The sequence below is a fragment of the Sus scrofa genome, chromosome 15 (assembly GCF_000003025.6).
Source record: "Sus scrofa isolate TJ Tabasco breed Duroc chromosome 15, Sscrofa11.1, whole genome shotgun sequence".
NCBI lineage: Eukaryota > Metazoa > Chordata > Mammalia > Artiodactyla > Suidae > Sus > Sus scrofa.
Genome location: NC_010457.5, coordinates 46,333,983 through 46,359,664, shown reverse-complemented (window position 1 = coordinate 46,359,664; position 25,682 = coordinate 46,333,983). Strand labels below are relative to the sequence as shown.

The following is a 25,682-nucleotide window of genomic DNA, read 5'->3' as shown; positions in this document are numbered from 1 at the left end:
CCCGCAACCTCATGGTTCCTAGTCGGATTCATTAACCACTGCGCCACGACGGGAACTCCCAGACAGCTTGGTCTTAAACATTACACTTAGGTCACTTCTTGGAAATCTCTTTGTATTAACATAATCTTTACACTGCCACAAGAGACAACTCATTGACTCTAGGAATGTTATGCAAAGTCTTCAAGAGTAGCAAAAAATGAACACAAATAACTTAATGACTATTAGGAATAAAATGAGCATCCAAATCAGTTTTGCTAGGTCAACATATAGCTAGCTATTTGAGGACGCTGTATCCTCTTATTCCGTTAACATTGTTCAACTTGTTTTCAGTAGTAGTGTAGAAAAATTTTTTAGATTGGTCTTTACAATATTTCCCTGAGAGCAGCCAAAAGTCAAGTTTGAAGTCAAGTTTGGAACATGAGAAATAAAGTTGGCAAATACTACACTGACTAAAATGAGGTAACTTGCGGCTTATAAATTCAATGAAAGACATTCCTGAGAAGATTTAAAAACACTGGGACTTGATTTAGTTTCTTAACCAATGTAGTTTGTGACCTATGTATTTTAAGTTGGCATTTGGCTCTAGCAACATTCATATGAAGTGGTGCTTCATATAATGGACATGGTGCTCTTTGTGCTTATTCTAAAAAGCTTTTCAAAATACATGTATTATACATGTTGTACATACATATGTTTATAGACATAATTCACACTCTTCAATTTAATTCTTAAATATACATTAGGAACATGATAAGTGCAATAACAGTGCTTATTGTTGGGCTTTGTACTGTAATAGGCATCTGTAATCAAAAATTATTTTACGTCTTCCTTAACACAATCATATTTTAAATGAAATAAAAGAACAGTAGCATAAAACGTGCACATTACGATATTAAAAATAATAAGGTTATGAGACTCAGGTATAGGTGACAAGATCAAATTCATTATAATAGCAATGTGGGAATATATATGACTTCTTTTTTTTTTTTTTTTTTTTTGCTATTTCTTTGGGCCACTCCTGCGGCACATGGAGGTTCCCAGGCTAGGGGTCGAATCGGAGCTGTAGCCACTGGCCTACACCAGAGCCACAGCAACGCGGGATCCAAGCCACGTCTGCAACCTACCCACAGCTCAGGCAACGCCGGATCGTTAACCCACTGAGCAAGGGCAGGGACCGAACCCACAACCTCATGGTTCCTAGTCGGATTCGTTAACCGCTTTGCCACGACGAGAACTCCTATATGACATCTTATGATGGGTTAAAAAATAACTACCTAAACTAAATTCACTATCTGGATACACTGGCAAATCTTTTTCTCTTGACTACACATTCAAAGTACTTTCTGGGAGTTCCCGTCGTGGCTCGGCAGAAACGAATCTGACTAGCATCTATGAGGATGCACGTTCAATCCGTGGCATCACTCAGTGGGTTTAAGGACCCAGCGGCATTGCTGTGAGCTGTCCTAAAGGTCACAGATTAGGCTCAGATCTGGCATTGCTGTGGCTGTGGTGTAGGCTGGCAGCTACAGTTCCAATTTGACCCCTAGCCTGGGAACTCCATGTGCTGTGGGTACGGGCCCTAAAAAGACAAAAACAAAACAAAACAAAACAAAACAAACTTTCTGTAAAAATAAAATCTAATTATATTTACCATTATGGGCTAGAACATAATGCCAACAATATATTTGGTTTAAGATATTCTCTTAACATATACTTACAGCTCTACGAAGAAACACAGATACTGTCTAAAACACAAGTTTTCATCAGCTAGTAATTAATATTCCTCTAAGCCTATATACCCTACCTTGTTAGCGTTCTTTAAATATTCCACAGACTCCCAAAAACTAATCAGAGCTCTCTTGTCCATCCTTTCCATGTAATTTCGAAAGTGCTCTCGGTAGAAAGTACTGGCCAAGATATCGTCAAATTGAAGAATCTAGTAAGAGAATTTAAGAAAAAGCTTTAAAAAACTGAATTTTAAATACTGGTGTGCTTGAACTGCCAAAGGATTCATTTCTACATTCAGGAAAAAATGCCCCATTTTCTAAGGTCATAGTCCATGTAATACGACATGTCTCTCACCTTCCTAAATTTTCAATGGAAAAAGTCTATTGAATATTCAAAATCTATACATTCAATAATACCAATTTTCTACTAATCATTCACCTATGCAGCAAAAGATTTATTTGACATCTCTGTATCAGGCACATTTCTAGGAAATGAAACAGACGAAAATCCCTACCTTTATGGGATGTATTGCTAAAAGCAATCCCTGCCAATTAAGAAAAAGTGAAAAGAAATGTGTAAAAGACCAGGAAGATGGAGTTTAATAATTTGGCATTTTTGCTTTCCATATTTTTATATAGCAGAGGAAATCTACAAATGATTCTATACTTTAAAATCTTTTTGTTCATAATATCACATTCATTAAAAAATCTTTTGTAAGCATCATTTTAGTTGGTCCACAATATTCCATTGTATGGATGTACCAAAATTACACCTTTATTTACTATTTTGCATACTTCCAGAAAAACTAAAGACATAGTGGAAAGGATCTTGAGTATGGACCCCTGTAATATGAGAAAGCAGATGACTTTCACAATAATTCATGATTCAATTAGGAGAAATGCCTCAAATTAATTTAGAAGGAAGTTAAATCTTATATCCTTGTTATTAATTAGTAATAAAAAAATGACCTCTAAATATAGTGCAATGAAAAGGAAACTTGCCTTTTTAAGATTCTTAAAACTGATATATACTAAAGTCTGTGATTTAAGATTTTGGACTGGTATCAGACAGTCCAAAGTTTTGTTGCACAAAAACAGTTGCTGACATGTTATCGTTTGGTGAGAAAGCACTCAGATTTGTGAATCAACCAGATCTGGGTTTTCATCTAGTTCTGCCTCTTCCTATCCACGTGGCCTTATTAGGCAATTTACTTTAAACCACTCTGTTTCTTCACCTGTAAAAAGGGGATAGGGAGAAGCATTGTGGTGCGTGCTCTAAAGAAAATAACCTATAAGAGACCTTCTACTTCACTGGTGGTAACTTCTATCCAATTCATAGTGGGGAACCTGACTGGGCCCTTGACAGTATAAAATGCTCCCGTGGGATTGTGGAAGGGCAAAGGGGGGACAGGAAGACACACCCAGGCACGTGCACACACAGGCACCCCACACCTATCACACCTATTACCACTCACAAGGACACTAAGCAATACAGCTCTGTGACACACAAAAACAAACATGTGAGTGAGTCTGTGTTCTGGATCTATATCTTAGGTTAAATACCAAGAAGTGAGGGCTGCTCTTACACCAGTGTTCGTAACAAATGGGAAATGGCAAATCAAGAAACTATCAAGTCCTACCTTCTGGCTTTGAGGCCCTTCCCCCTCATCTAAGGCCCCATCCTCTTGCTGGTCATAGGAAGGGCCTCCCAGATTTCTGATCCTCTTCTCACACTGCTTCTTGGCCACAGTCAGCTGGTTGATGTACCTTTTCATGTTCCTGGCCCTCAGGAGATCAGCTTTCATGGCCGCAGTCTCTTTTCCTTGAATGAGATAGATGGTCAATAGCTGGTCAGAGGACAAGGTACAGAGGAGGGAACACAACAACTCTGGGCCAGATTAGTGTCTGATGTGGTACCTTCTGAACATCAGTGGGTGCTAAAGAAATGCCACTATGGAAAAGAGTATGGAGGTGCTTGCTGTGGCCAAGATCACGACCTCCACATCAACTCTAGTGGACAGCTGCCACTGGAGTCTGGAATCAGGTTAGAACTTGGGCTCCACTACCGAAAGCTATGTGGTCTTAGCAAGACATTTAAAAAATTAAAAACATTTACAATGGCTTGTATCCTTAAGCAGACATTACATAATTCAAAGTAAAAGCAAAAAACTCACACAAAATTAAATTTTTTTGACATTTTATGCACCTGTTTTTTTCCCTTTTTATGGCCACACCTGCAGCATATGGAAGTTCCCAGGTTAGGGGTTGAATCCAAGCTGCAGCTGCAGGTCTATACCACTGCCACAGCAATGCCAGATCCAAGCCTCGTCTGCAACCTATACCACAGCTCACGGCAACACTGGATCCTTAACCCACTGACCAGGGATGGAACCCACATCCTCACAGATATTATGTCAGATTCTTAACCTAAGCCACAATGGGAACTCAAAATTAATTTTTAAAAACAACTAAGCATTGAGCCTTTCCTTGTGGAGAATGGACTGGCTCTGCATATACAACCTGAAGGCAGGGAGGAGTTGGGGTTGAGAGAAGGCATTTTTCTTTTTTTTAATGGGTAAGAAATGAGCTGGTTTTAAAACTGATGAGAAGGAACCAGTTAAGAGGGGAAAAGGCGACAGATTAGAGCGGTGTCCAGTAGGCAGGTGAAGAGACTGACTTTGGGAAGGGTCATCTCCTCCACTGCAGTAACACAGAGGGCACAGGAGATGGGTATAGACACAAGCGAGTTTGGAGACTGTGGCTGGGAGCTGGGGCAATTCCCCTCATGTGGATTCTATTCTCTGGAAGTAGGGAGTGATGTTATCTGCTTAAAGGAAGGTGGGTAAAAAGGGCAAGGGTCAGAGGCTGGTGGAAAGCTGGGAAAGTGTGAAAAGTATGACACCCATGGTGTAAAGTGGAAGGCAAGCTCACTTCAGGAACACAATGAGGCTGTTTTAGGCAGTGTTCAAGGCCATGGCCACCACTGGGTGGATATAAACCTTCCTGGGCAGGTCAGGTCACAGCTCTGAGGTGAGTCAGAACACACCTGGCTTAGGCTGGAACTACCAGTAATACAAGAGGGTCGGTGTTTTGTTTCTCGGCGCCCCTGGACATTGAGTCTCAGTGAAGCTTTACACACCTGGGGAGACCTCCAATTCCCCAGGGTAGCCGTGACCACCCTCAAGTCACACTGAGTCAATCTGCGCAAAGACTTAAAATAGCGCTTGGCAGGCTGAGCAAATTCACTGAAAAAACTTAGATAAGGACCACAAAACATTTTATCTTTCGGAGGAGCTTTTTCTGGTATTTATCACAAACGACTTCAGGGCAACAGTTGGCCTTGTTCAAGAGGGCCACTCAGATATTATAGGATGTTTTTCATCTGTGTGCTGAGGAGGTATTTTCATTTGACTTCAGTGATGGTTTCTCAACTGGTCCTATGGCTGGCTGAAAGAGAGGCCCTGAGCAAAGAACAGCCTCATTCACCATATATCTCGAGAGGGAAAAAAAAGAGCATTTCAGAGCCCCCTTAGTGGGAAGATGAAAGTAAATGAAGTCTGCCCCCAAATTAGCCTATTGTAAACTAAAATTATCTGTATGTGTACCTAAAGAAATACATGCTTGGAATAGTACATTTTTCAGCATTCATTTTTTTTCCTACTTCCAAAGCTCTTGTTATTTACATTCTACTTAGATTATGAGAAGCTTAAACTCCTACAGTTAAATTCCATTATTCTGCATTGATTACATTATTTTAAACAGATTTAGAGCATATATCTTTAAACCATTTTGCATTAGATGCATTTAAGTATTTTAAACATATATCCTTAAATTCTAAATTCTGTGTATAACATTTAAGCTACCCTAAAAAGGGACCAAAAAGTTGCCTTTTATAAAATTTAAACCTAGACCATAATTTTAATTTTGGGTTGAAATAGGCTAACCAAGAGAGAGACACATATGGGGAAAAAACTGACACACATTTAACAACCACCACATTTTTCTCCTGAGAAAACTTAAAAGCCTTCCTAAAGGACAAGAACTCAGGCAATTTACAAAGGGAAGGAAAAAACAATCAACCTTCCCCTAAAACCTAGCTGCAGGGCTGAGAAAACATTCTAGTGTCCTGGCTGAATGTTGTCTGCTCTCGGGAATGCCTCCCATTTGTTAAGGTCAAGACAAAGCCATTGTTTGATCACAAAGCTTGTTGCCAACAAACACAACAGCAGCTTGTTGCTCAGACAAGCCTGTTTATTTTTGTCTCAGAAAATAATGCCTCGTTCAGGGCTAAGTGACTAACAGGGAGCTCCTGCAGCCCAAGGGGCTGCCAGGCAAAAATCCTTATAAATCCGGAGATGCAGATGAATACACCTCTTTGTGACCTGTGAACCTGTCCAGTCAAGACATCTCCACATCGAGAGAAAGTGCAGGCAAGTGGGTGCACGAGGCACAGGCCCAGCTCAAGCCAGACTCCCGCAGTGGTCTCTCTGTTGAGCCCTTAAAAACCGGGTTAATCATATGTTTAACCTAGCTTAAAAAAAGAAGACTGAGGAGTTCCCATTCCGGCTCAGCAGAAACGAATCTGACTAGCACCCATGGGAACACAGGTTCAATCCCTGGCCTCACTCAGTGGGTTGGGGATCTGGCATTGCCGTGAGCTGTGGTGTGGGTCACAGATGCGGCTCCGATCTAGCATTGCTGTGGTTGTGGCGTACGTAGGCCAGCAGCTGTACTTCCAATTCAATCCTTAGCCTGGGAACCTCCATGTGCCGCAGTGCAGCCCTAAAAAGACAAAAAAGACAGGGGAAAAAAAAAAAAAAAAGGCTGAGGCTGAAGAGTTCCATTGTGGCTCAGCGGTTACAAACTTGACTAGTATTCGGTCCCTGGCCTTGCTCAGCGGGTTAAGGATCCTGAGCTGCTGTGGCTGTGGTGGAGGTGGCAGCTGTAGCTCTGATTCGACCCCCGGCCTGGAAACTCCCGTATGCCATGGGTGTGGTCCTTAAAAGCAAAAAAACAAAGAAGGCTGAGATGAGAAACAGTGGCAGGTGACTCACTGGGTGACAGTGGCTCTTTAAATGTGTGCTGAAGAACATGCAAGTGATAACAATTTATTATAATTGTTTACTGCTTTTCCCCCTAGAGTGTCTAGAGTCTACGGTGGTCAGAACAAAAGGAAATGGGGTCATTTAAAGACATTTGTATTAGACATAAATCAAGTCCCATAAGGACGTTTCAGCAGACCTATGAACATTACCATACAACTGCTTTCTGCTCTCAAACTTCTGCCGAGTTCTTCCTTAGGTAAAGTGATTTGGGGAGTTCCTGTCGTGGCGCAGTGGTTAACGAATCCGACTAGGAACCATGAGGTTGCGGGTTCGGTCCCTGCCCTTGCTCAGTGGGTTAACGATCCGGCGTTGCCGTGAGCTGTGGTGTAGGTTGCAGACGCGGCTTGGATCCCACGTTGCTGTGGCTCTGGCGTAGGCCGGTGGCTACAGCTCCGATTCAACCCCTAGCCTGGGAACCTCCATATGCCGCGGGAGCGGCCCAAGAAATAGCAACAACAACAACAACAACAAAAAGACAAAAGACAAAAAAAAAAAAAAAAAAAAAAGTAAAGTGATTTGCAGAAAAACAAAAACACCAGGAGACAACTCTTAGGTTCTATTTCTAATGTGGCAAAAGGGAATGAAGTAACTTACAGTGCAACCAAGGACTCTAAAAATAGCTCAAGTATAACTGGATAAAGATGGCACCACTGTATTTTTTAATTATCAAAAATCAGCAATAGCAGAGTATTTCTTTTCTCCAGCATGCTATTGAATTCCAAGGCAGAGCTGAACTGCAGCTAATTCCTTGGCAGGCTAATTGAGGACTTCCATGAATGATACACAGCTGGATCTCTCAACCTCAGCACCAGTGACATTTTGAGTGGATAAACCTTTGCTGTGAGACTGTCCTATGCATTGTGGGGTGTTCAGCAGCATCCCTGGCCTCTACCATTAGATGCCAATAGCATCCCTTCCCCCAAAACGTGACAACCAAAAATGTCTCCAGACCTTGTTAAATGTCCCCATTCCCCTAGGGGGCAAAACTGTACCCCCACCCCATAAGAAGTACTAACAGAGGCATGGCTTCTGTGAGGGTAAAGGAGACAAGGCTGCACTCCCCCCTCCCCTGATTTCCCAGCACGAGGTCATGCTCCCCATATACACTCATACGCCCCCCCACCATCCCCAGGCAATCCAGGGAAGGGATTAGGGGGTTTCCTCACTTGAAAATGTCAGCCCTCCATCCACACTGACAGGCTAACAGGTCCTCAAATCCTTCTCGAACACAGAAAAGGAGTTTTGAGAAGTCCCCTTGAGAAGAGGGTTCAAGAAGCAGATACGTATTTACTGAGGAACTAGTCAAGTTTCAAAAGGAGAACTGATGCTCCCTTCTTACCATGAGGCTGATGGCCATTCTCAGTAGTCACCAATTGTCACATACTTCTTCGAAGTTATCTGAAACTCACCTTAAAAGCTGCCCAGGAACTAAAAAATACTGACTATACTTTTCAACTTGAGGCCAAAGTGGGATTCTCTTACCACACCAAACACCTGAAATGTTGAAGTCTACGGTGTCGCTCCACTTTAATAGCAAGTTTATGTGAGGATGAGCAGAGATCTTAGCAGGAGCTGATGGCAGAACCTCTCACATTGTAAAGCTCTCACAGAGAGCTCGCAGTCCTGGCGAGGCCTTGTCAGGGTGCCCGCAGCATAGCTTCTATTTCTCTCCTTTAAATAGCACAGGTGCTGAAACACCCAGCACTTCCTTTGGTTTAAGGCCTTCCAACGGGCCTGGCATACATTTTTAAAATAATAATGTCCTATCAGTTAAATGCACACATGAACTTATGGGGACAGCCCTGCCCCCAAATTAGAACTATGACCTGAACAGATGGTAGACAGACACTCAGAATGCAGATCTGGCCCATTACTAAGTTTTGAGCATGACTCTCACAGCATCCACCTGTGTGAGTGAGCAGGGGAGTGGGAAGAGTCCAAGACTACAGCCAGGAGATGTGGGTTCAAGTTCTGGGTCAGGGTGTGACTAACTGGGTACCCTGCTTAAAATCTCTGGACCTGAACTTTATTTGTATAAATGCATGTCTTAGAACACATGACTAGGGTTTTCTGGGGTCAAGAGTTGGGAGTAGAGCCGCATACACAATTATGAGACTAGAGAGTATAACAGAAGTGCCCCGAACCCTCAGTCCCCAAGGCGGAGAAGGGATAGGGCTGCGAAGCCTGATAGAGGAGGGCGGGCAGGAGGGCTGGACAGGGAGAAACCCCGGCAAGGGCCCTGCAACACCTAATGAAGCTGAGGTCATTCATAAATCAGAAACTGTGTCCAAGGACTACAACACTAGGAAATCAGATCACATCAGAGTGTTATTAAGGCCTAAGAGAGAGACGAGCTCTTTCTTTCAGGCAGGGACATCTTTAAGTCCCACTTTGGATAATTAATATTATTAAAAAGTAATTTCTAATGGAAATCATTATGGTTCTTATCAACAACTCTGTGTGTATACACAGTCAATGTATTCTGAAGTTCTTTTACAGTTCTTGATATATTCAATTCCCAAACTCTTTACTTATACCCTAAACAAGATGCACATGTTACCAACGCCCCCCAGTCTACACATGGGCGTGTCACCCCACGTGTGTAGTTCTTATGTAGAGCAGTTTCTATCAGACTCAAATCAACATCATGTTCTTCTCTGCAGTCAGCTGAGTAAATACTACACTTGAATCAGTTTAACGATTCTTGATAACATTTCAGATCCAGAACAGTAGCAGGGAAAAAAGCTTTAAAGGGAGCTGAAATACTGGGCTCATTCACATCAAACCACAGGGAAAATTTAGCAAATGTTCCATGACTACTGGAATTCCTACACTTGGCCAGTGTCTTAGTTCAGGAGGCTACACCCAAACACCACAGACTGGCTGGTTCTAAAAAACACAAATGTATTTCTCACAGTGGGACTGGGACTGAGGTCAGAGTGGCAGCACAACTGAGATGAGGTGAAGGTCCTCTTGTCAGCTGCAGATGGCCACCTTGCTGTGTGCTCATGAGCTGGGAGAGGCTGGGGATCTTGCAGTCTCCTTTATAAGCCACCAGGCCCATTCAGGAGGCTGCTAGCCAAACGACTCACACCCTCCATATACCATCAGGTTGGGATGTTAAGATTTCAATAAAAGACCCCCCCCCTTTTTTTTTTTTGCTTTTTAGGGCCGCACTCGCGGCATATGGAGGTTCCCAGGCTAGAGGTCTAATTGGAGCTACAGCTGCCGGCCTACGCCCCAGCCACAGCAACGACAGATCCAAGCTGTGTCTGTGACCTACACCACAGCTCATGCCGACACCAAATCCTTAACGCACTGAGCGAGGCCAGGGATCGAACCCACAACCTCATGGTTCCTAGTCGGATTTGTTTCTGATGCACCACGACGGGAGCTCCTCAATAAAAGAAGCTAAGGGGACCCAAGTATTCAGACTACAGCAGCCAGTTAACATGACTAGCCCATTTCTCAGCTACTTGGGCTGTTCTAGTTGTAAATAAAGAACTAGAGAGTTGGGTGCTAAAAGGCAAAGGCGAACAGACCCACGACTCTGCAGCAGCAGCTCCTGGAGAAGTGGCACAGCATTTCTGGGGAGTGGCGAGGAATGCACATGCTAAGGGCCCACTCCGGATCCACAGAACCAGAGACTCTGGGGCAGGGCCCAGCGAGCCCTCCAGGTGATTCTGAGGCACTCAACCACGGAGGACCACTGCTCTGCAGGATTGAGCCCAGACTTCTTAGGGCAGTTCAGACAGTTCATACAGCCCTTTAGGATCAGCTGCTGCCTTCCTGCCAAGGCCCACTGCTCCATTACATCCCAACATCCACAGGGTCTCACCTAACAGAACCCACACAGAACGGCATGTGTGGTGCCATCTAGCCGGGTCCACCTGACAAGCCCCAAAGGGTATGAAAGCCACTCAGTCTTTCTGACCAAACTCTGCTACGCTTAAGGGAACGCCTCTCTCAAGCTCTGTCCTAGGTACAGCTGAACACTCCACACTGTGCTACTTACTGAATTCTGAACCCGCACATTTGCCGAATTTATCAATTGTACTGTACTTTTGTCTGTCTACCTGTCTCCTCGTTAGACTGTGAGCTCCTGAAGGTCAGGAACAGCCTGCTACATCATGGCACTCAAAAGATGTTTGCTGAATGACTGAAGACCTATTTCTGGTGATGAGATAACCTTCAGTGTCCTTTCTCTACAGACATGAACTAAGGGCTCTCTCATCTTCCCAGGATCATGGAGGTGGGGCTGTGAGCAAAGAGGAGAAATTCGAGATAAAATATAAAGGACAAGTAGGAGTTATCTAGGCAGAGTGACACTGAGTGTAGGGCAGCATTCCAAGAAGAAGAAACAGAATCTGCAAAGCATATGAGGCAGGAGGAACGGGGGTGAGGTGAGGAAACAGAAAGGTTAGTGCAGCTGGAGACCCAAGGGAGGAAGGACTGACGGGAGGAGAGCTGAGGAAAGAGGTGGAGCCAGAGCAAGCAGGGACCATGGCACCACAGAGGCTTCACCTCACACAGTTGTGATCCCAAGAACAATGGGAAGACAATGAAGGGTAAGCAAGGAGGCAACATGATTAAGATTCGTACTTTTAAAAAATCACTACGGCTTCAGTATGAAAAATATATTAAACAGGGGCAGGAGTGGCTATAAGGAAGCCAACTGAGAAGCCACTACCATAGTTTGAGAGAGACTGGTGGCAGAAAATGGTGGTGCAGAGAAACAGCAGAGTTGAGAGATATTTAGGTCAGTCTATGTGACAATAATGGACTAGTTTTAAAACATGACAGACAAGGAATGAACAAGAATGACTCCTGAGGTTTTGACTTGTGGGGATGGACAGGATATCATTCAGAGACAAGAAATTACAGAAAATGACCAATTATGTGTGACTTAATTTGGACATTTTCATTTGGAGGTGTCTTTTGATATCCAGCTAAAAATGTTCAGCCAACAGGTGGGTAAGTAGAAAAGCACAGAACAGAGGTTCTGTAGATAGAAATCTGGAGAGTCATCAGCATATAGAAAAGGAAAAGATAAGACTAACCAGGGAAATAACACAGAGCAGTGCTACCCTTTGGTGATGATGGAAAGGCTCCATGCTATCTAATATGTAACCATATCTAAGCCATTCATGGTTACCGAACATCTGAAATGTAACTGGTGTGACTGAGGACCACCATTTTACGTTTTTATTTACTTTCAATTAATTTAAATTTAAATAGCCACATCCAGGAGTTCCTGGCATGGTGGAGTGGAAATGAAACCGACTAGGAACCATGATGTTGTGGGTTCGATCTCTGGCCTCGCTCAGTGGGTTAAGGATCTGGCATTGCCATGAGCTGTGGTGTAGGATGCAGACGTGGCTCAGATCTTGTGTTGCTGTGGCTGTGGTGTAGGCCAGCAGCTGTAGCTCTGACTGGACCCCTAGCCTGGAAACTTCCATATGACACACATGCAGCCCCCAAAAAGCAATAAATAAATAAATAGCCACATCTGGCTAACAGTGACTATACTGTATAGCACAGGCATAAAACAGTAAAAGAGAAACAAATCGTGAGGAACTCCAACACCTAAAAGCCGAATAGAGATGAATAAGGATGAAGAGAAACAAACTGGGATGACAGAGTGTGAGTTAGCCAAGGCAGGGGGGAGTGTGGGAAGACGGGAGTCGTCGCCAATGCCACATGCTGCAGGATGGCCAAGTCGAAGATGGGAAAATGTTCACTGAGACCAGCTAGTTGGACGTACCAAACTTCCCAAATTCCATGACCAGCAAGCAGCTGATGTCACTAGCAGTTAAAATTCAGGACTCAGTCAATGTTTGGCCAGAATGGATGATAAAGTACAGTCAGGGCAAGAAAATGTTGTGAAAAGACTAAAATCTCTGATACCAAGTGTTTCAAATTGTTCTGTATTTGTAAATTGGCCCTATAGAACCTCTTTCTCTAATTATACCGAATTTTCCTGCTCAAAAGACAAGGATCTGAGTTAGATAGTCTCGAAATTTTTTTTTCTTATTTCTATTATTATCCTTCCTTAGAATTACGTTAGCAATTAAACTAGCTGAGGCACTGTGAAGACTTTTAAGATCATCTGGTATCTATTTCTTAAAAAAAAAAAATCAAAATTTTCAAAGAAAAAAGCCATTAAGAAAAGGATCAAACTGAAATTTCTAAACTGTTAAGGAGAGTAATTTGCTCCTCATTTAAGATAAACTAATCTATTATGAACCCAAAGCATGTGCAGAGTTTTACGTGGATTTGCTGGAGTCTGCTGAAGCCTTGGAAGATTTATTTGAACCATCCTGAGTATGTAAAGTAAAGAGGTCCCCCAGCCCTCCTGTCATCCTGAGAAAAGTCAGTGCAAAATCAGCAAGTTCATTCCTTAAGCTTTCACGGGGTATACAATCAGGTAATTTCTCCCCAGCTGTTACATGGCATTTTTTTCTTTAAATCCTCAAAATATATTCACAATTGCATATCATTTCTTAGTCATCAACAATTATAAATGAAAAAGAGTTGCCTGAAACATTTATATGTAGCAACATAATGTTTTAGTATATATATCCCATCTCTAGTTTGAATCCTAAATATTCTTAGGATCTGCCATCTGTTCATTCTTTTTTAAAACTTCTTCAGTTTCCTACTCACAAAGAGAACATGGAAATAAGGAGAAACAACACTGGAAATTAAACGCTTACAACTGTATACACAACCTGGCAGCATCACCACCTGGTCACTCAAGGCACAGCCTGATTCTCCCAGTTTAAGGAAACAGGGCAGACAGGCAGGGCAGCAAGAAGGCAACGTACAGACTGAGGCTCTTCCCAGACTCTCTCCCCGATGCTGTCTTCACTAGATCATGCTCTCTCTAAACCACAGAGATCTCAAAAAAAAAAAAAAAAAAAAACCAGCAAAGCAACTCTATTTAGGGGGAGCCTTTTAATGCTAAAAATCAAGGTTTCCTTGGTGACTTTTACAGGGAAGAAGAAACACAAATATCTGTCTGGAAATAAACTAGAGATCAATTCGGGAAAGAGTGAGATAAAGTAACTATTTGACAACTGTACATCAAAACTCCAAAGGTCACAGAGAAGCAATAACTGCTTCCAATAATAATATGCTACTAGATATTCAATTAAAAGAAAAAGGACAATGGGAAATGCTCAATGTGACCTTTACATTAAAAAAAAAATCTGCACTTAAATTATAACATAATCCTTTAAAACTGAAACCACCTACACATGAGCTTCAAGAGTGAGACAGCAGATGGTATTATTTATGAGGAAAAGTCACTTCAGACTGTTAATACATCGGTCCCCTCTAATCACGGGTTGTGTGAAGATACATGCCTTGGCACAGCGGAAACAGAAGACTATTAACTGTTACCCCTATGCTGGTAACTTTCAAACACTTCTCTTCAGGACTGCTCTCTCTCCCACGGAGTGAATCCCAGCTTAGAAACGCCAGCCAGGCACTCTTCCATCCTCCTGTGGTCCGGATCCAGAACGCCCAGGACCAGTGAGCTGTCCCACACACCAACACATTTCCTGACTCCTTCAGCGTCTTCACTGGGAAACCCTTTAGGGTCACCTAGAGCAGGCAGCCTAAAGACCAAGGAAACTGAGTCCCAGAGGAATGAAGGACATGCCCACGTTTCACTGGGAAGCTGGCGGAGAACCTGACTGGAACCAAGGTCTCCTAACTCGCACTTTTCCTTCTGCCCCCAAACCTCATCTCACCAACCAGCATCAGTGGAACATAATAGGAACAGCAGGAGACAAGGACTTACGACCTCAGATGAGTTTACTTACCTTCCCTGGACAGCCGTGTCCTCACCTGTTAAGTCAGCAGGCACCATACTGCTCACCATCTGATTCATCCCTGTATCCAATCAGTCACTAGCAAGGTGACCTTACCTTCACAACCTTCCTGATTGATCACTTCCTTTTCACCACCATTATCAGGACCATAGATTGCTAGGCTTCATTCCTAGGCACTGCATCACCCTCCCAAATGGAATATTCCAGAAACATTTTTTTGTTGTCTTGTTTTTTTAAGGTTGCACCTGTGGCATATGGAAGTTCCCAGGCGAGGAGTCGAATTAGAGCTACAGCTGCCAGCCTACACCACAGCCACAGCAACTCAGGATCCAAGCCTCATCTGAGAACTACTACACAGCTTGCAGCAAAACTGGATTCCTAACCCACTGAGAGAGGCCAGGGATCAAAACTGCATCCTCAGGGATACTAGTCAGGTTCTTAACCCACTGAGCCACAACAGGAAATCCTTCAAAATGTTTTTTAAAAATTTCATAGCTAATTGACTTTTACATTTTTAAATTTCCATTCCCCATTTCCATATATGACTAGGCATTACATTTGTTTCTCCAACCCTGTCAGGACTATAATGTCCATCCAGTGGCACTACATTTCAATGTTTTATTATAAAAATATGAACATAAATAGACTTGACTTGTAACCATGCTATAAAACAACAACCTGAAAATAATGAGAAATCAACTTTTAAAATTACTTTTGTCAAAAATTAATTTTAGGACTTCCCATCATGGCTCAGTGGTTAACGAACCTGACTAGTATCCATGAGGACTCAGGTTCGATCCCTGGCCTTGCTTAGTGGGTTAAGGATCCGGTGTTGCCATGCACTGTGGTGCAGGTCACAGATACGGCTTGGATCCTGCATTACTGTGGTTGTGGCATAGGCCAGCAGCTGTAGCTCTGATTCGATCCCTAGCCTGGGAACCTCTGTATGCCATGGAAGGGGCCCTAAAAAGACAAAAAAAAAAAAAAAAAAAATTAATTTTATATGATTTCAAACGTCTAAGAACTCAAATAACTTACGAAAAATATTGAACATGTTTTTGATGGACTTGATAAAAAATATAATGTAAATATTATACCAAAATATGCCAGTAATATACAGACTAACGTGGAAAGTTAAATAGAAAAGTCTTTGGTCACACTGACATCATCACATTTATTTGCTACATGAGGCTATAAAAAGCACAATAATTTGCTTTGTGAGGTCACAGTTGGTCCTCACCCCAGAATTTCCCAGCACATGTTCTCTATTTACTGAACGAATGGTCAAAGTGAGACAGAAATGCTAACACCACATGACACCCAGTCACCTTTATGTCTCTCCTCTAAAGGCTTATCTGATTTATTCACAGCTCTAGATATTTATCCCTAAATGAAGGGGCCCAAGTAAGCCCCTGGGGCACTGGTCTACTTTACAGTGGGATCTTTGACTTTCATGGAAGCAAACAAATCAGAACCCCCAAAACCCAATGTGAAGTTACCAGGCATGAAAATCCTTTCTCCCCAACTCTAAGCCTATAAGGTTATTTCAAGCTGGTTTTGCAGAGTCCTACACTTTAAGAAAGGAAGAGATTCTCTGGCTCAAAGTCAAACCAAACCAACCAGGACTACCCAATTGTAATTTAAAATAGGACTCAGAGAAATACACTTGATCAGAGAACTTTCTTTATAAAATAAGACTTTACTAAGTACCTACGTGCCAGAAACCAGGCTAGACCCTTGAACATGCTACTTAATTTAGTCACTGAGTAAGCACTAAGGACCCCTAGAAATTCCTAATTAGCTGTATATTATCGACTATGGCAGCCACTGGTCACACACTTTCTAGCTTTGCCAGAAACTGAATTTTCAGTCTCCACTTTCTCATTCGTTTTTAAAAAAAGCTTTATTGAAATGTAATTCACATACTCTAAATTTTACCCATTTACTGCACACAATTCAATGGTATTCAGCATATTCAGAATTGTGCAACCATCACCACAATCTAAATGTAGAACATTTTCATCACTCCCCAAAGTAAGCCTGTACTCATTAGCAGTCAACTCATTTCCATGCCATCTCATCTCACCACCCTGACAGTCCTAGGTAACTGCTAATCTACTTTATCTCTATGGATCTGCCTATTCTGGGCATTTCACAGAAATGAAATCCATAATATGTGGTCTTCTAGAACTTTCTTCTTTTACTTAGCATAATGTCTTCAAGATTCACTCATGTTGGGGCATGTATCAATACTGCTTCCTTGTTATGGCTGGCTAAGAGTCTATTATATGGATAAATCAGCTTTTTGTGCGTGGCCATTTGAGTGGGTTCATTTTGGGAATATTATAAGCAATGGTACTACAAACATTCAAGTTTTCTGGGGACATGCTTTCAATCCTCTTAGGTATAAACCTCCACATCTCACGGTAATTCTGCTCAACATTTTGAGGAACTTCCAAACTGTTTCCCATTTTTCAATTCCATCAGCAGTGTATGAGGTTTCCAACTTCTCCACATCCTTAACCAACACATGTTACTATCTCTCTCTTTTTTTTTTTTAGGACCAAACCTGCGGCATATGGAAGTTCCCAGGTTAGGGGTCAAATTGGAGCTGCTGCAGCCACAGCAACGCCAGATCCAAACCATGTCTGCGACCTACACCAAATCTCATGGCAATGCTGGATCCTTAACCCACTAAACAAGGCCAGGGATTGAATCCTCATCCTCATGGATACTAGGTGGATGGGTTCATAACCACTGAGCCACAACAGGAACTCTACTGTCCATTTCCTATTTTAGCCACTCTAGTGGGTGCGAAGTGGTATCTCATATTAGTTTGAATTTGAATTTTCCTAATGTCTAATGGTTTAGGGCATATTTTCATGTGATTATTAGCCATTGGTATATCTTCTTTGCATAGAGAAGTGTCTCTGCAAATCCTTTGCCCATTTTTCAATTGGGTTGTCTTTTGATTACAGAGTTGTATGAGTTCTTTACATATTCTGGATACAAGCTCTACATCATATGATTTGCAAATATCTTCTATGGGCTGTCTTTTTACTTTCTGATGGCAGACACAAGTTTTTAATTTTTGATAAAGTCCTATTTACATTTCTTGTCACTTATACTTCACCTTATTCTTGAAAGACCCATACAATTTGCTAGGACACTGATTCCACGGGCTCTTTGTTCTGGACATGAAGATACACTGTGGCTGAAATTGCCTATATGGCTTTAGCTATCCTACTTTTTTCTGAGATTTTACGTCTTACTTTGAACCTATAGACATAAAGAAGAGTAATTTAGGAAAAGCTAACTACTGGTAACAGAATCAACCCAAAAGGTGAGTAATGTAGTAAATAAGAATGTGATTGTAGAGCTTACTGAAAATAAGTCCCTTTAGTATTCTCACAAAAAAGGAACTACCATGCTATTTTGAACTTATCAGTTACAAAATTTGGGGTTGGGAGTTTCCATCCTGTCTCAGCAGAAATGAATTTGACTAGCATCCATGAAGACGTAGGTTTGATTCCTGGCCCCACTCAGTGGGTTAAGGATCTGGCATTGCTGTGAGCTGTTGTGTAGGTCTCAGATGCGGCTCGGATCCCACACTGCTGTGGCTGTGGTGTAGGCTGGCAGCTGTAGCTCCAATTCAACTACTAGCCTGGGAACCTCCATATGCCACAGGTTCAGCCCTTAAAAAAACAAAACAAAACAAAAAAAAGTTGGGTGTTGAATTCTGTCTGCCACCCCCACCCCCATTGCAAAAGATACATTTAAGTCCTAAAGCCTGGTATCTGTGAGTGTGGCATTGTTTGGAAACAAGGTCTTTACAGATGGACACGAGTTCAGATGAGCTCATCTTAGGATAAGACCCTAACCCATTACGACTGGTAACCTAGTAAGAATAAGAAATTCAGACACAGGCATGGACAGAGGGAAGATGATGTGAAGACGCAGGAGGAAGACAGCCATCTACAAGCCAAGAAGAGAGACCTGAAGCAGATTCTCCCCTCACTGCCCTCAAAGGGAGCCAACCCTGCCAACCTTGGTCTCAGACTTCGAAACTCCAGAACTGTGAGAAAATCAAGTTTCTGTTGCTTAAACCACTCACTCCATGGCCCTTGTTACAGCAGCCCCAGTAAGCTAACAGTTAACACAAGGTAAGAAAGGTAGGTTTCCATCTAAACTCACATAACAAGGAGGGGCACTGAGAAAAGACAATGGTGGCAATAAGAAATCCCTCTTTAGCATTCTCCTTAAAATGTCTGTCAAAGTGTCTGAAAATAAAGCATCTTCTCTGCGGGAACAGTGAGGGAAAGGAGAGGAACAGAGCCCAGACTCTCAGAAGAAATCATCACATCACATCTCTGCTCAAAAGCTTCCAAAGACATCCTCAGTCAAGGTAAACACAGAAGGCCCAAAAGTACAAGCCTCCTGTCACCTCTGATTCTGGTTTTGCTGCCCCCTCACCCGTTTCCAGCCACAAAGGCCACTTCAAGCAAGCCTTGTGTGCTTCTGCCTCAGAGTTCTGCACCTGTCCTTTCCCAGACTTTCCTCAGGGCCCCCAGGCTTGGCTCACAGGTCACCACCTGGGTGAGGTCTCCCGAGAGCATCCTACCCAAGTGCCCCCACCAGCTTCCAGAGGAGCCAGCATTCCTTACCACGCCAGCGCCCCACCCCCAGCTAAACAGGTGTAGAACGTGTTTTTCTCCAAGGCACATGTTACCATCTGAAATACTGTATATTGTATGTGTTATCTGATTGCCTCCCAGCCCAGTTTCGGGGCTTGATGAATGCAGAGATTTCACTGTGTTACTACTAAATCATAACCACCTATCTGTGTCCAGGAAACGTTTTTAAATGAATGCATTTGAACAATCTTCCTTACTGGGCTGAGATTAATAAAGCGCCTTTTCAGAGTCTATACCCTCATTTTTTAAAAAAACATGGCTCCTACCTTCTGTGTGACTCAGAGAGACAAGTACAAGTCCCAAGCATCCCTTTGCCTGGGTGTGTTGATTAAAACCCAGGCACAGGTTAAAGTCTCTGGACTGAGTGTTCCTTGTCCTTGTGGCACTCCACTCCCAGACAGGAACTTGAGGGGGGTGCGGAGATGTTTGTGGAAAGTCTAGTCTACAAGGCAGTAGTGTTAGCTGCCTGCCAGATGCAAATCCAGAGCTGCTTGGTCCTCAATAGAGTAATACGCCCTGTGACATCTCATATGAGGGGAACATAAGGAAGTCGGGGGTCAATGCAGACCTTGATAATTCCTCAGTATCAATTCCTGGGTAAGCATCTCTTTATTTGAAGAGAAACAAAAAAATACAGAACATTTATATGTATATTTTTCAATCTACATGAGTAGAAGGAGAAAAGATGTTCACAATACAAATGTTTAACTAAAGGAAAAGGTTAATTATGAAACATCAACTCACAGAAGTCATTTAAATGACTACAAGATTGTTTCAATGTAGAAATATGAATGAATAGCAAGATTAAATTTTAATATGAGAAAAAACTGTGAAACCATGATTAGTTTAAAAACAGAAGCACTATATATCTACTGACTAATATTCTAAAAATTATGATTACAGATGGATAAAATTTATAAGGGAGCACAGGACTAAAAACAAAAGTTTTTGTTAGAATGAAATTATACGTATTTTCTCTTATGCCATTACACCACTATTTTAACAAATTTAAAATACTTAAATGCAATGCTCATACTTGCCAAAGGTCTGACAGAGAAGACTGCGGGTAGATCTAGAACCTTTAGGATGTGTAACTGAAGAAAACAAACTGGTTCTTACCCTTGTGCCTCTTCAGCTGGGGGAAGGTGCTAATGGTAGTTGCCTGGATTATTTCCACTACAATCTGATACCTGAGTTTTAAAAAGAGAGAACAAGAAAAGATTGAATAGGAATAAAATACTACTTTTTAAGGTATTATTAAAACCACCCAACATGGATTAAGTCAGTGGTCCAGGTGCTGCTCATTTCTGAGACCTCAATGTAAGAATCATGAACTTACTCCCCCCTACTCCAACCTCTGTACAGAAACCTTACTACCTGCCCCCTCACTGAAGACACAAACTCTGAGGTTACAATCAACTACTCTCTATCCTTCACCCTTCACCTCTGCCCTCCTCTCCTGATCCGTAACCAGAGCCTCTTGATTCCACCTCCCAGGTGTGCACCGTCCAAAAAGGTGGCCACGAGCCACGTGGGCTATTTTAATTAAGCTACAATTTTAGTTCCTTGGCTGCACTAGCTACATTTCAAGTGCTCAACAGCTATATGCACCTCAGGGACCATACTGGACAGTGCAAACATTTTCATCACTGCAGGAAGTTCTACTGGATGGTACATGCTTCTCAAAGCTATCCTCCAGTCCCCCTGTCACTACCTTCGCAATTTCCCTTATTACTTCTCATTTAGAAGAACATGAAGACCAAGAGAATGAAGGCATCTGCAGTGGGACTCCACCATCCAAAGTGTCAAAAGCTCCCCGGGTAATTCTAATGTACAGAGAGGGCTGACAACCACTGGAGCAGAACACCAGGTATATGTACATGTAACTGAGAACACCTCTGAGTCAGGAAAAATAAAGGTTACATTTTAAGTGCCAAGTACAACACTGGGGCTGTGGCTTTTTGAGCTCATTCAATCAGGTAGGTTGTAAACCTAAGTTCTTAAGGGCTATTCAATTATTAAGTATTGCCCTAACCAAACTCATCTATCTTCAGTGTTTCTTATCCCTTAATTATACTGACTGATGAACAATTTTCCCATCAACCTATGGATAGGAGAAAATATTTTCAAACAATGCAACCTAACCTAATTAAGGGCTTAATTTCCAAAATATACAAACAGCTCATATAACTCAAACAAACAAACAAACCAATCAAAAAATGGGCAAAGACCTAAACAGACATTTCTCCAAGAAGACATACAGATGGCCAAAAGGCACATGAAAAAATGCTCGAGATCACTATTAGGGAAATGCAAATCAAAACTACAATGAGATACCATTTCACACTGGTCAGAATGGCCATCATTAAAAAGTCTACAAAGAGCAAATGAAGGGGAGGGTGTGGAAAAAAGGAAACATATACTATTGGTGGGAATGTAAATTGGTGCAACCACTATGGGAAACACTATGGAGGTTCTTCAAAAAACTAAAAATAGAGTTATCATATGATTCAGCAATCCCACTCCTGGGCATATACCTGGAGAAAACTAATTTGAAAAGGTACATGCACCCCAATGTTCATGCAGCACTATTTACAGTAGCCAAGACAGGGAAGCATCCTAAATCTCAATCAACAGATGAACAGAAAAAGATGTGGTTTATGAAGTTCCCGTCATGGCTCAGTGGTTAAGGAACCCAACTAGGACTCAACATGAGGACTCAGGTTAGATCCCTGGCCTTCATCAGTGTGTTAAGGATCTTGCCATGAGCTATGGTGTAGGTTGCAGAGGCAGCTCGGATCCCGCATTTCTATGGCTGTGCATAGGCCAGCAGCTACAGCTCTGATTCAACCCCTAGCCTGGGAACCTCCATATGCCAAGGGTGCAGCCCTAAAAAGACAAGCATTGAGTAGCAGACACCTGATTCAACCACTGGAAAACCAAAAAAACAAAAAAAAAAAAAAAGACCAAAAAAAAAAGAAGATGTGATTTATATATACAATGGAATACTACTCAGTTATAAAAAAGAATGAAATGACGCCATTTGCAATGACATGAATGGACCTAGAGATTATCATATTAAGTGGAGTAACTCAAAGACAAATATCATATAATATCACCTACACATAAAATCTAGAATATGACACAAATGAATTTACTTACAAAATAGAAACAGCCTCACAGACAGAAAACAAATTTATGGTCACCAAAGGGGAAAGGAGGGGGTAATAATAGGAGTTTGGGATTAGCAGATACAAACTACTATATATAAAAGAGATTTTTAAAAAGGACTTAGAGTTTATAACACAAGGAACTATATTCATCATCTTGTAATAAGCCATAATGGGAGAGAATATATCTATGTGTATAACTGAATCATCAGAAACTAACTTAACATTGTAAATCAACTATACTTTAATAAAAAATAAAATTTTTAAAAATTTAAAAAAGGGAGTTTCCGTCGTGGCGCAGTGGTTAACGAATCCAACTAGGAACCATGAGGTTGCGGGTTCGATCCCTGCCCTTGCTCAGTGGGTTAACGATCCGGCATTGCCGTGAGATGTGGTGTAGGTTGCAGACGTGGCTCGGATCCCGCGTTGCTGTGGCTCTGGCGTAGGCCAATGGCTACAGCTCCGATTCGACCCCTAGCCAGGGAACCTCCATATGCCACGGGAGCAGCCCAAAGAAATAGCAAAAAGACACACACAAAAAAAAAAAAATTAAAAAAAGTATCTGCTCAGGAGTTCCCATCAGGGCGCATCGGAAACGAATCCAACTAGGAACAATGAGGTTGCAGGTTCGATCCCTAGCCTCGCTCTGTGGGTTAAGGATCCGGCATTGCAGTGAGCTGTGGTGCAGGTCACAAGAGAGGCTTGGATCTGGTGTTGCTGTGGCTGTGGCCTAGGCCAGCAGCTACAGCTCCGATTAGACCCCTAGCACGGGAACCTCCATATGCCATGGGTGCAGCCCTAAAAAAAGAAAAAAAAGAATCTGCTCATAATAAACCTATTCAACATCAACTCTCTGAACACAAATCTCACAGCATTCTAGGATGTAATGCTATGTTTGGCTCGCTTTTATAGCACAAAATATGTTCTGTTGCTTTTCAACTAAAACTCAGATGACAGACATGAATTCATCAGTCATAGCTATTCATGGATGCCTCACAAATTCCCACCTTTTTATTTCTTCCCTTGTGTAATATAAATATCAATGCCTGCCTCTTGCACCTCAAAGAACAGGCTGTCAGGAGCATTGCCGGTGTGTCACCTGGAGATTGTGGCAGACTGCTGTTGCCAACACTTTTTCTCTCTTTCTTCCCCACTAACTGAGCCACATTTATCTGGGAGAGTAATGCAGCCCACTAAAAATGCAAATCTTCTCCCTAGCAGATAGGGATGGTCATTTGATATAGTTCTAGCCTATGAGATATAAGCAGAAATTATCTGGAGGGGATTCCAGGAAGGCTTTCTAAAGGGGCGGACTTCATGGAAAAGCCCTTTTGGTCTCTTCCTCTCGCCCTTCCCTCAATTTCCCAGCATGGAACAAGGATGTAACTGATGAAGACAGCCATGAGGATGAAAGCCACACGGTGATAGGAGAAGACAGCAGGTGTTCAGGTGTCCAGTGACATCGCTGAGCCAAGATAATAGCCCCAGCCTGTCCATCTCAGGACATCTTATTACATAAGGAAAATAAATCCCTAACTTGTTTAGGTAACTCTGCATCAAAAAGTCTCACAGCCAAGTGCCATCTGACTGACAGCTCTAAAGACTCCATACATAGAAAAGTTATCTCTAGGCAATGTTCTCTAAAAGGAAGATTTTTTTTTTTTTTTCTTGGTTGTGCCTGTAGCATGCAGAAGTTTCCAAGCCAGGGATTGAACCTGTGCCACAGCAGTGACAACAAAGGATCCTTAACCCACTGTGCCACTAGGAAACTCCACTCCAATGAAGGCTTACTAGAACATTAATGATTGATAGTTTTTCTTTTTTTCCTTTTTCAGCCACACCCAGGGCATATGGATGTGCCCAAGCCAGGGATCCAATCCCAGCCACATCTGGGGCAACACCAGATCCTTGACCCACTGAGAGAGGCCAGGGATCAAACCCATGTCCTCATGGATACTAATGGGTTTGTTACTTCTGAGCCACAACACAAACTCCCAAGATAGGTAGTTTTCTGATGAAACTGCCTTCATTCCTCCATTAACAATAAAACACAAAAACAGCCTTTCTGTGACTTTTCCTTCCGGTTACTGAACAGATAAGAAAATAGCTTATAAGAAGCAAACGCAAACCTTGAATCATCAAAGTTTAACAGTCTTTCACCAAGTCTTTAATTTAACCTTGGACTTAGGTTCTAAAAGTGGAAAGCACTGACTTTTCACTCAACTCCAGCACATGTCTCCAAACTCCAAACATATGCTTGTTATAGCAATTTCTACAAAGAAAAGCATGAGAATAATCTATGTGGTCGATGTGCTTTCATTAAATAAACACTTGTTAATTGTCTCCCATGTCCTAGACACACAGAAATGAATACCACCAATGTGGTATCTGCTTTCAGAGAGCTCTGGAGATATATCAGACTAAAGGGAAAACACTCAGCTCACAATATTTGTAATTATGAAGACCACAGTAAAATAGATTTTAATGACACACTGATCCTAAAATGCAAAATGGAACATTCATTTATGATTGCAGATTTGTAAATCTGTGGGTATATGAACCAGGGTTACAAAGCAAAATAGAGGTAACAATGAAGGGCATCTGTATTTAAATGGCAGAATTATATCTTAAAAATTTCCCAAACTGCTTATCTATCTTAGCCAGTTCAAACTAGCCTTACCTTGTTTCCTACCCAAGAAGCTTTTCCTACCTCCCCATTTCTACACTAGCCTCTCTGACCTTCCTTCTAGTCTCTATGCAGAGGCTCGAAAATCTCATCATCTTAGATATCCACCCTCCCAGTAAATAAGAATCTAAAGCCCTACTGATTTGTCCTTTGAATCTTTTAAATAGGTCCCTCTCTTCCTCTTGTCACCACTCTATTTCAGGCCTTCTAGAATGTGTTAAACAGTTTAACCGTCTCCCTGACGTCAACCTTGTCCCCATCCAACTCAACTTGAGCACCCTTGAGGAAACACTTTTCCTCAAAGAACTCTCTCATCGCCTCCTCCCTTGCTCAACCCCTCCAGCGACCCCCCTTCTCCCCCTGCCAAAGGAGTAACCTGACACTACCACTGCAACTTGGCACTGGCTCTCTTCAACCCAGAAGAGTTTCCATCCTGCTCTCCCCAAACTATAGTCACTTTCC

General features: G+C 42.2%; 1 protein-coding gene across 1 annotated transcript in view; it reads right to left on the bottom strand.

Annotated features, from left to right (window-relative positions):
• The window catches only part of SNX25 (sorting nexin 25), an 81,438-nt gene that overhangs the window by 28,740 nt on the left and 27,016 nt on the right, over positions 1–25,682 (bottom strand). The window contains 3 exon segments of the mRNA XM_013984049.2: positions 1,805–1,936; positions 3,368–3,549; positions 20,484–20,554. Of these exon segments, the coding sequence (XP_013839503.2) occupies positions 1,805–1,936; positions 3,368–3,549; positions 20,484–20,554 (385 nt within the window).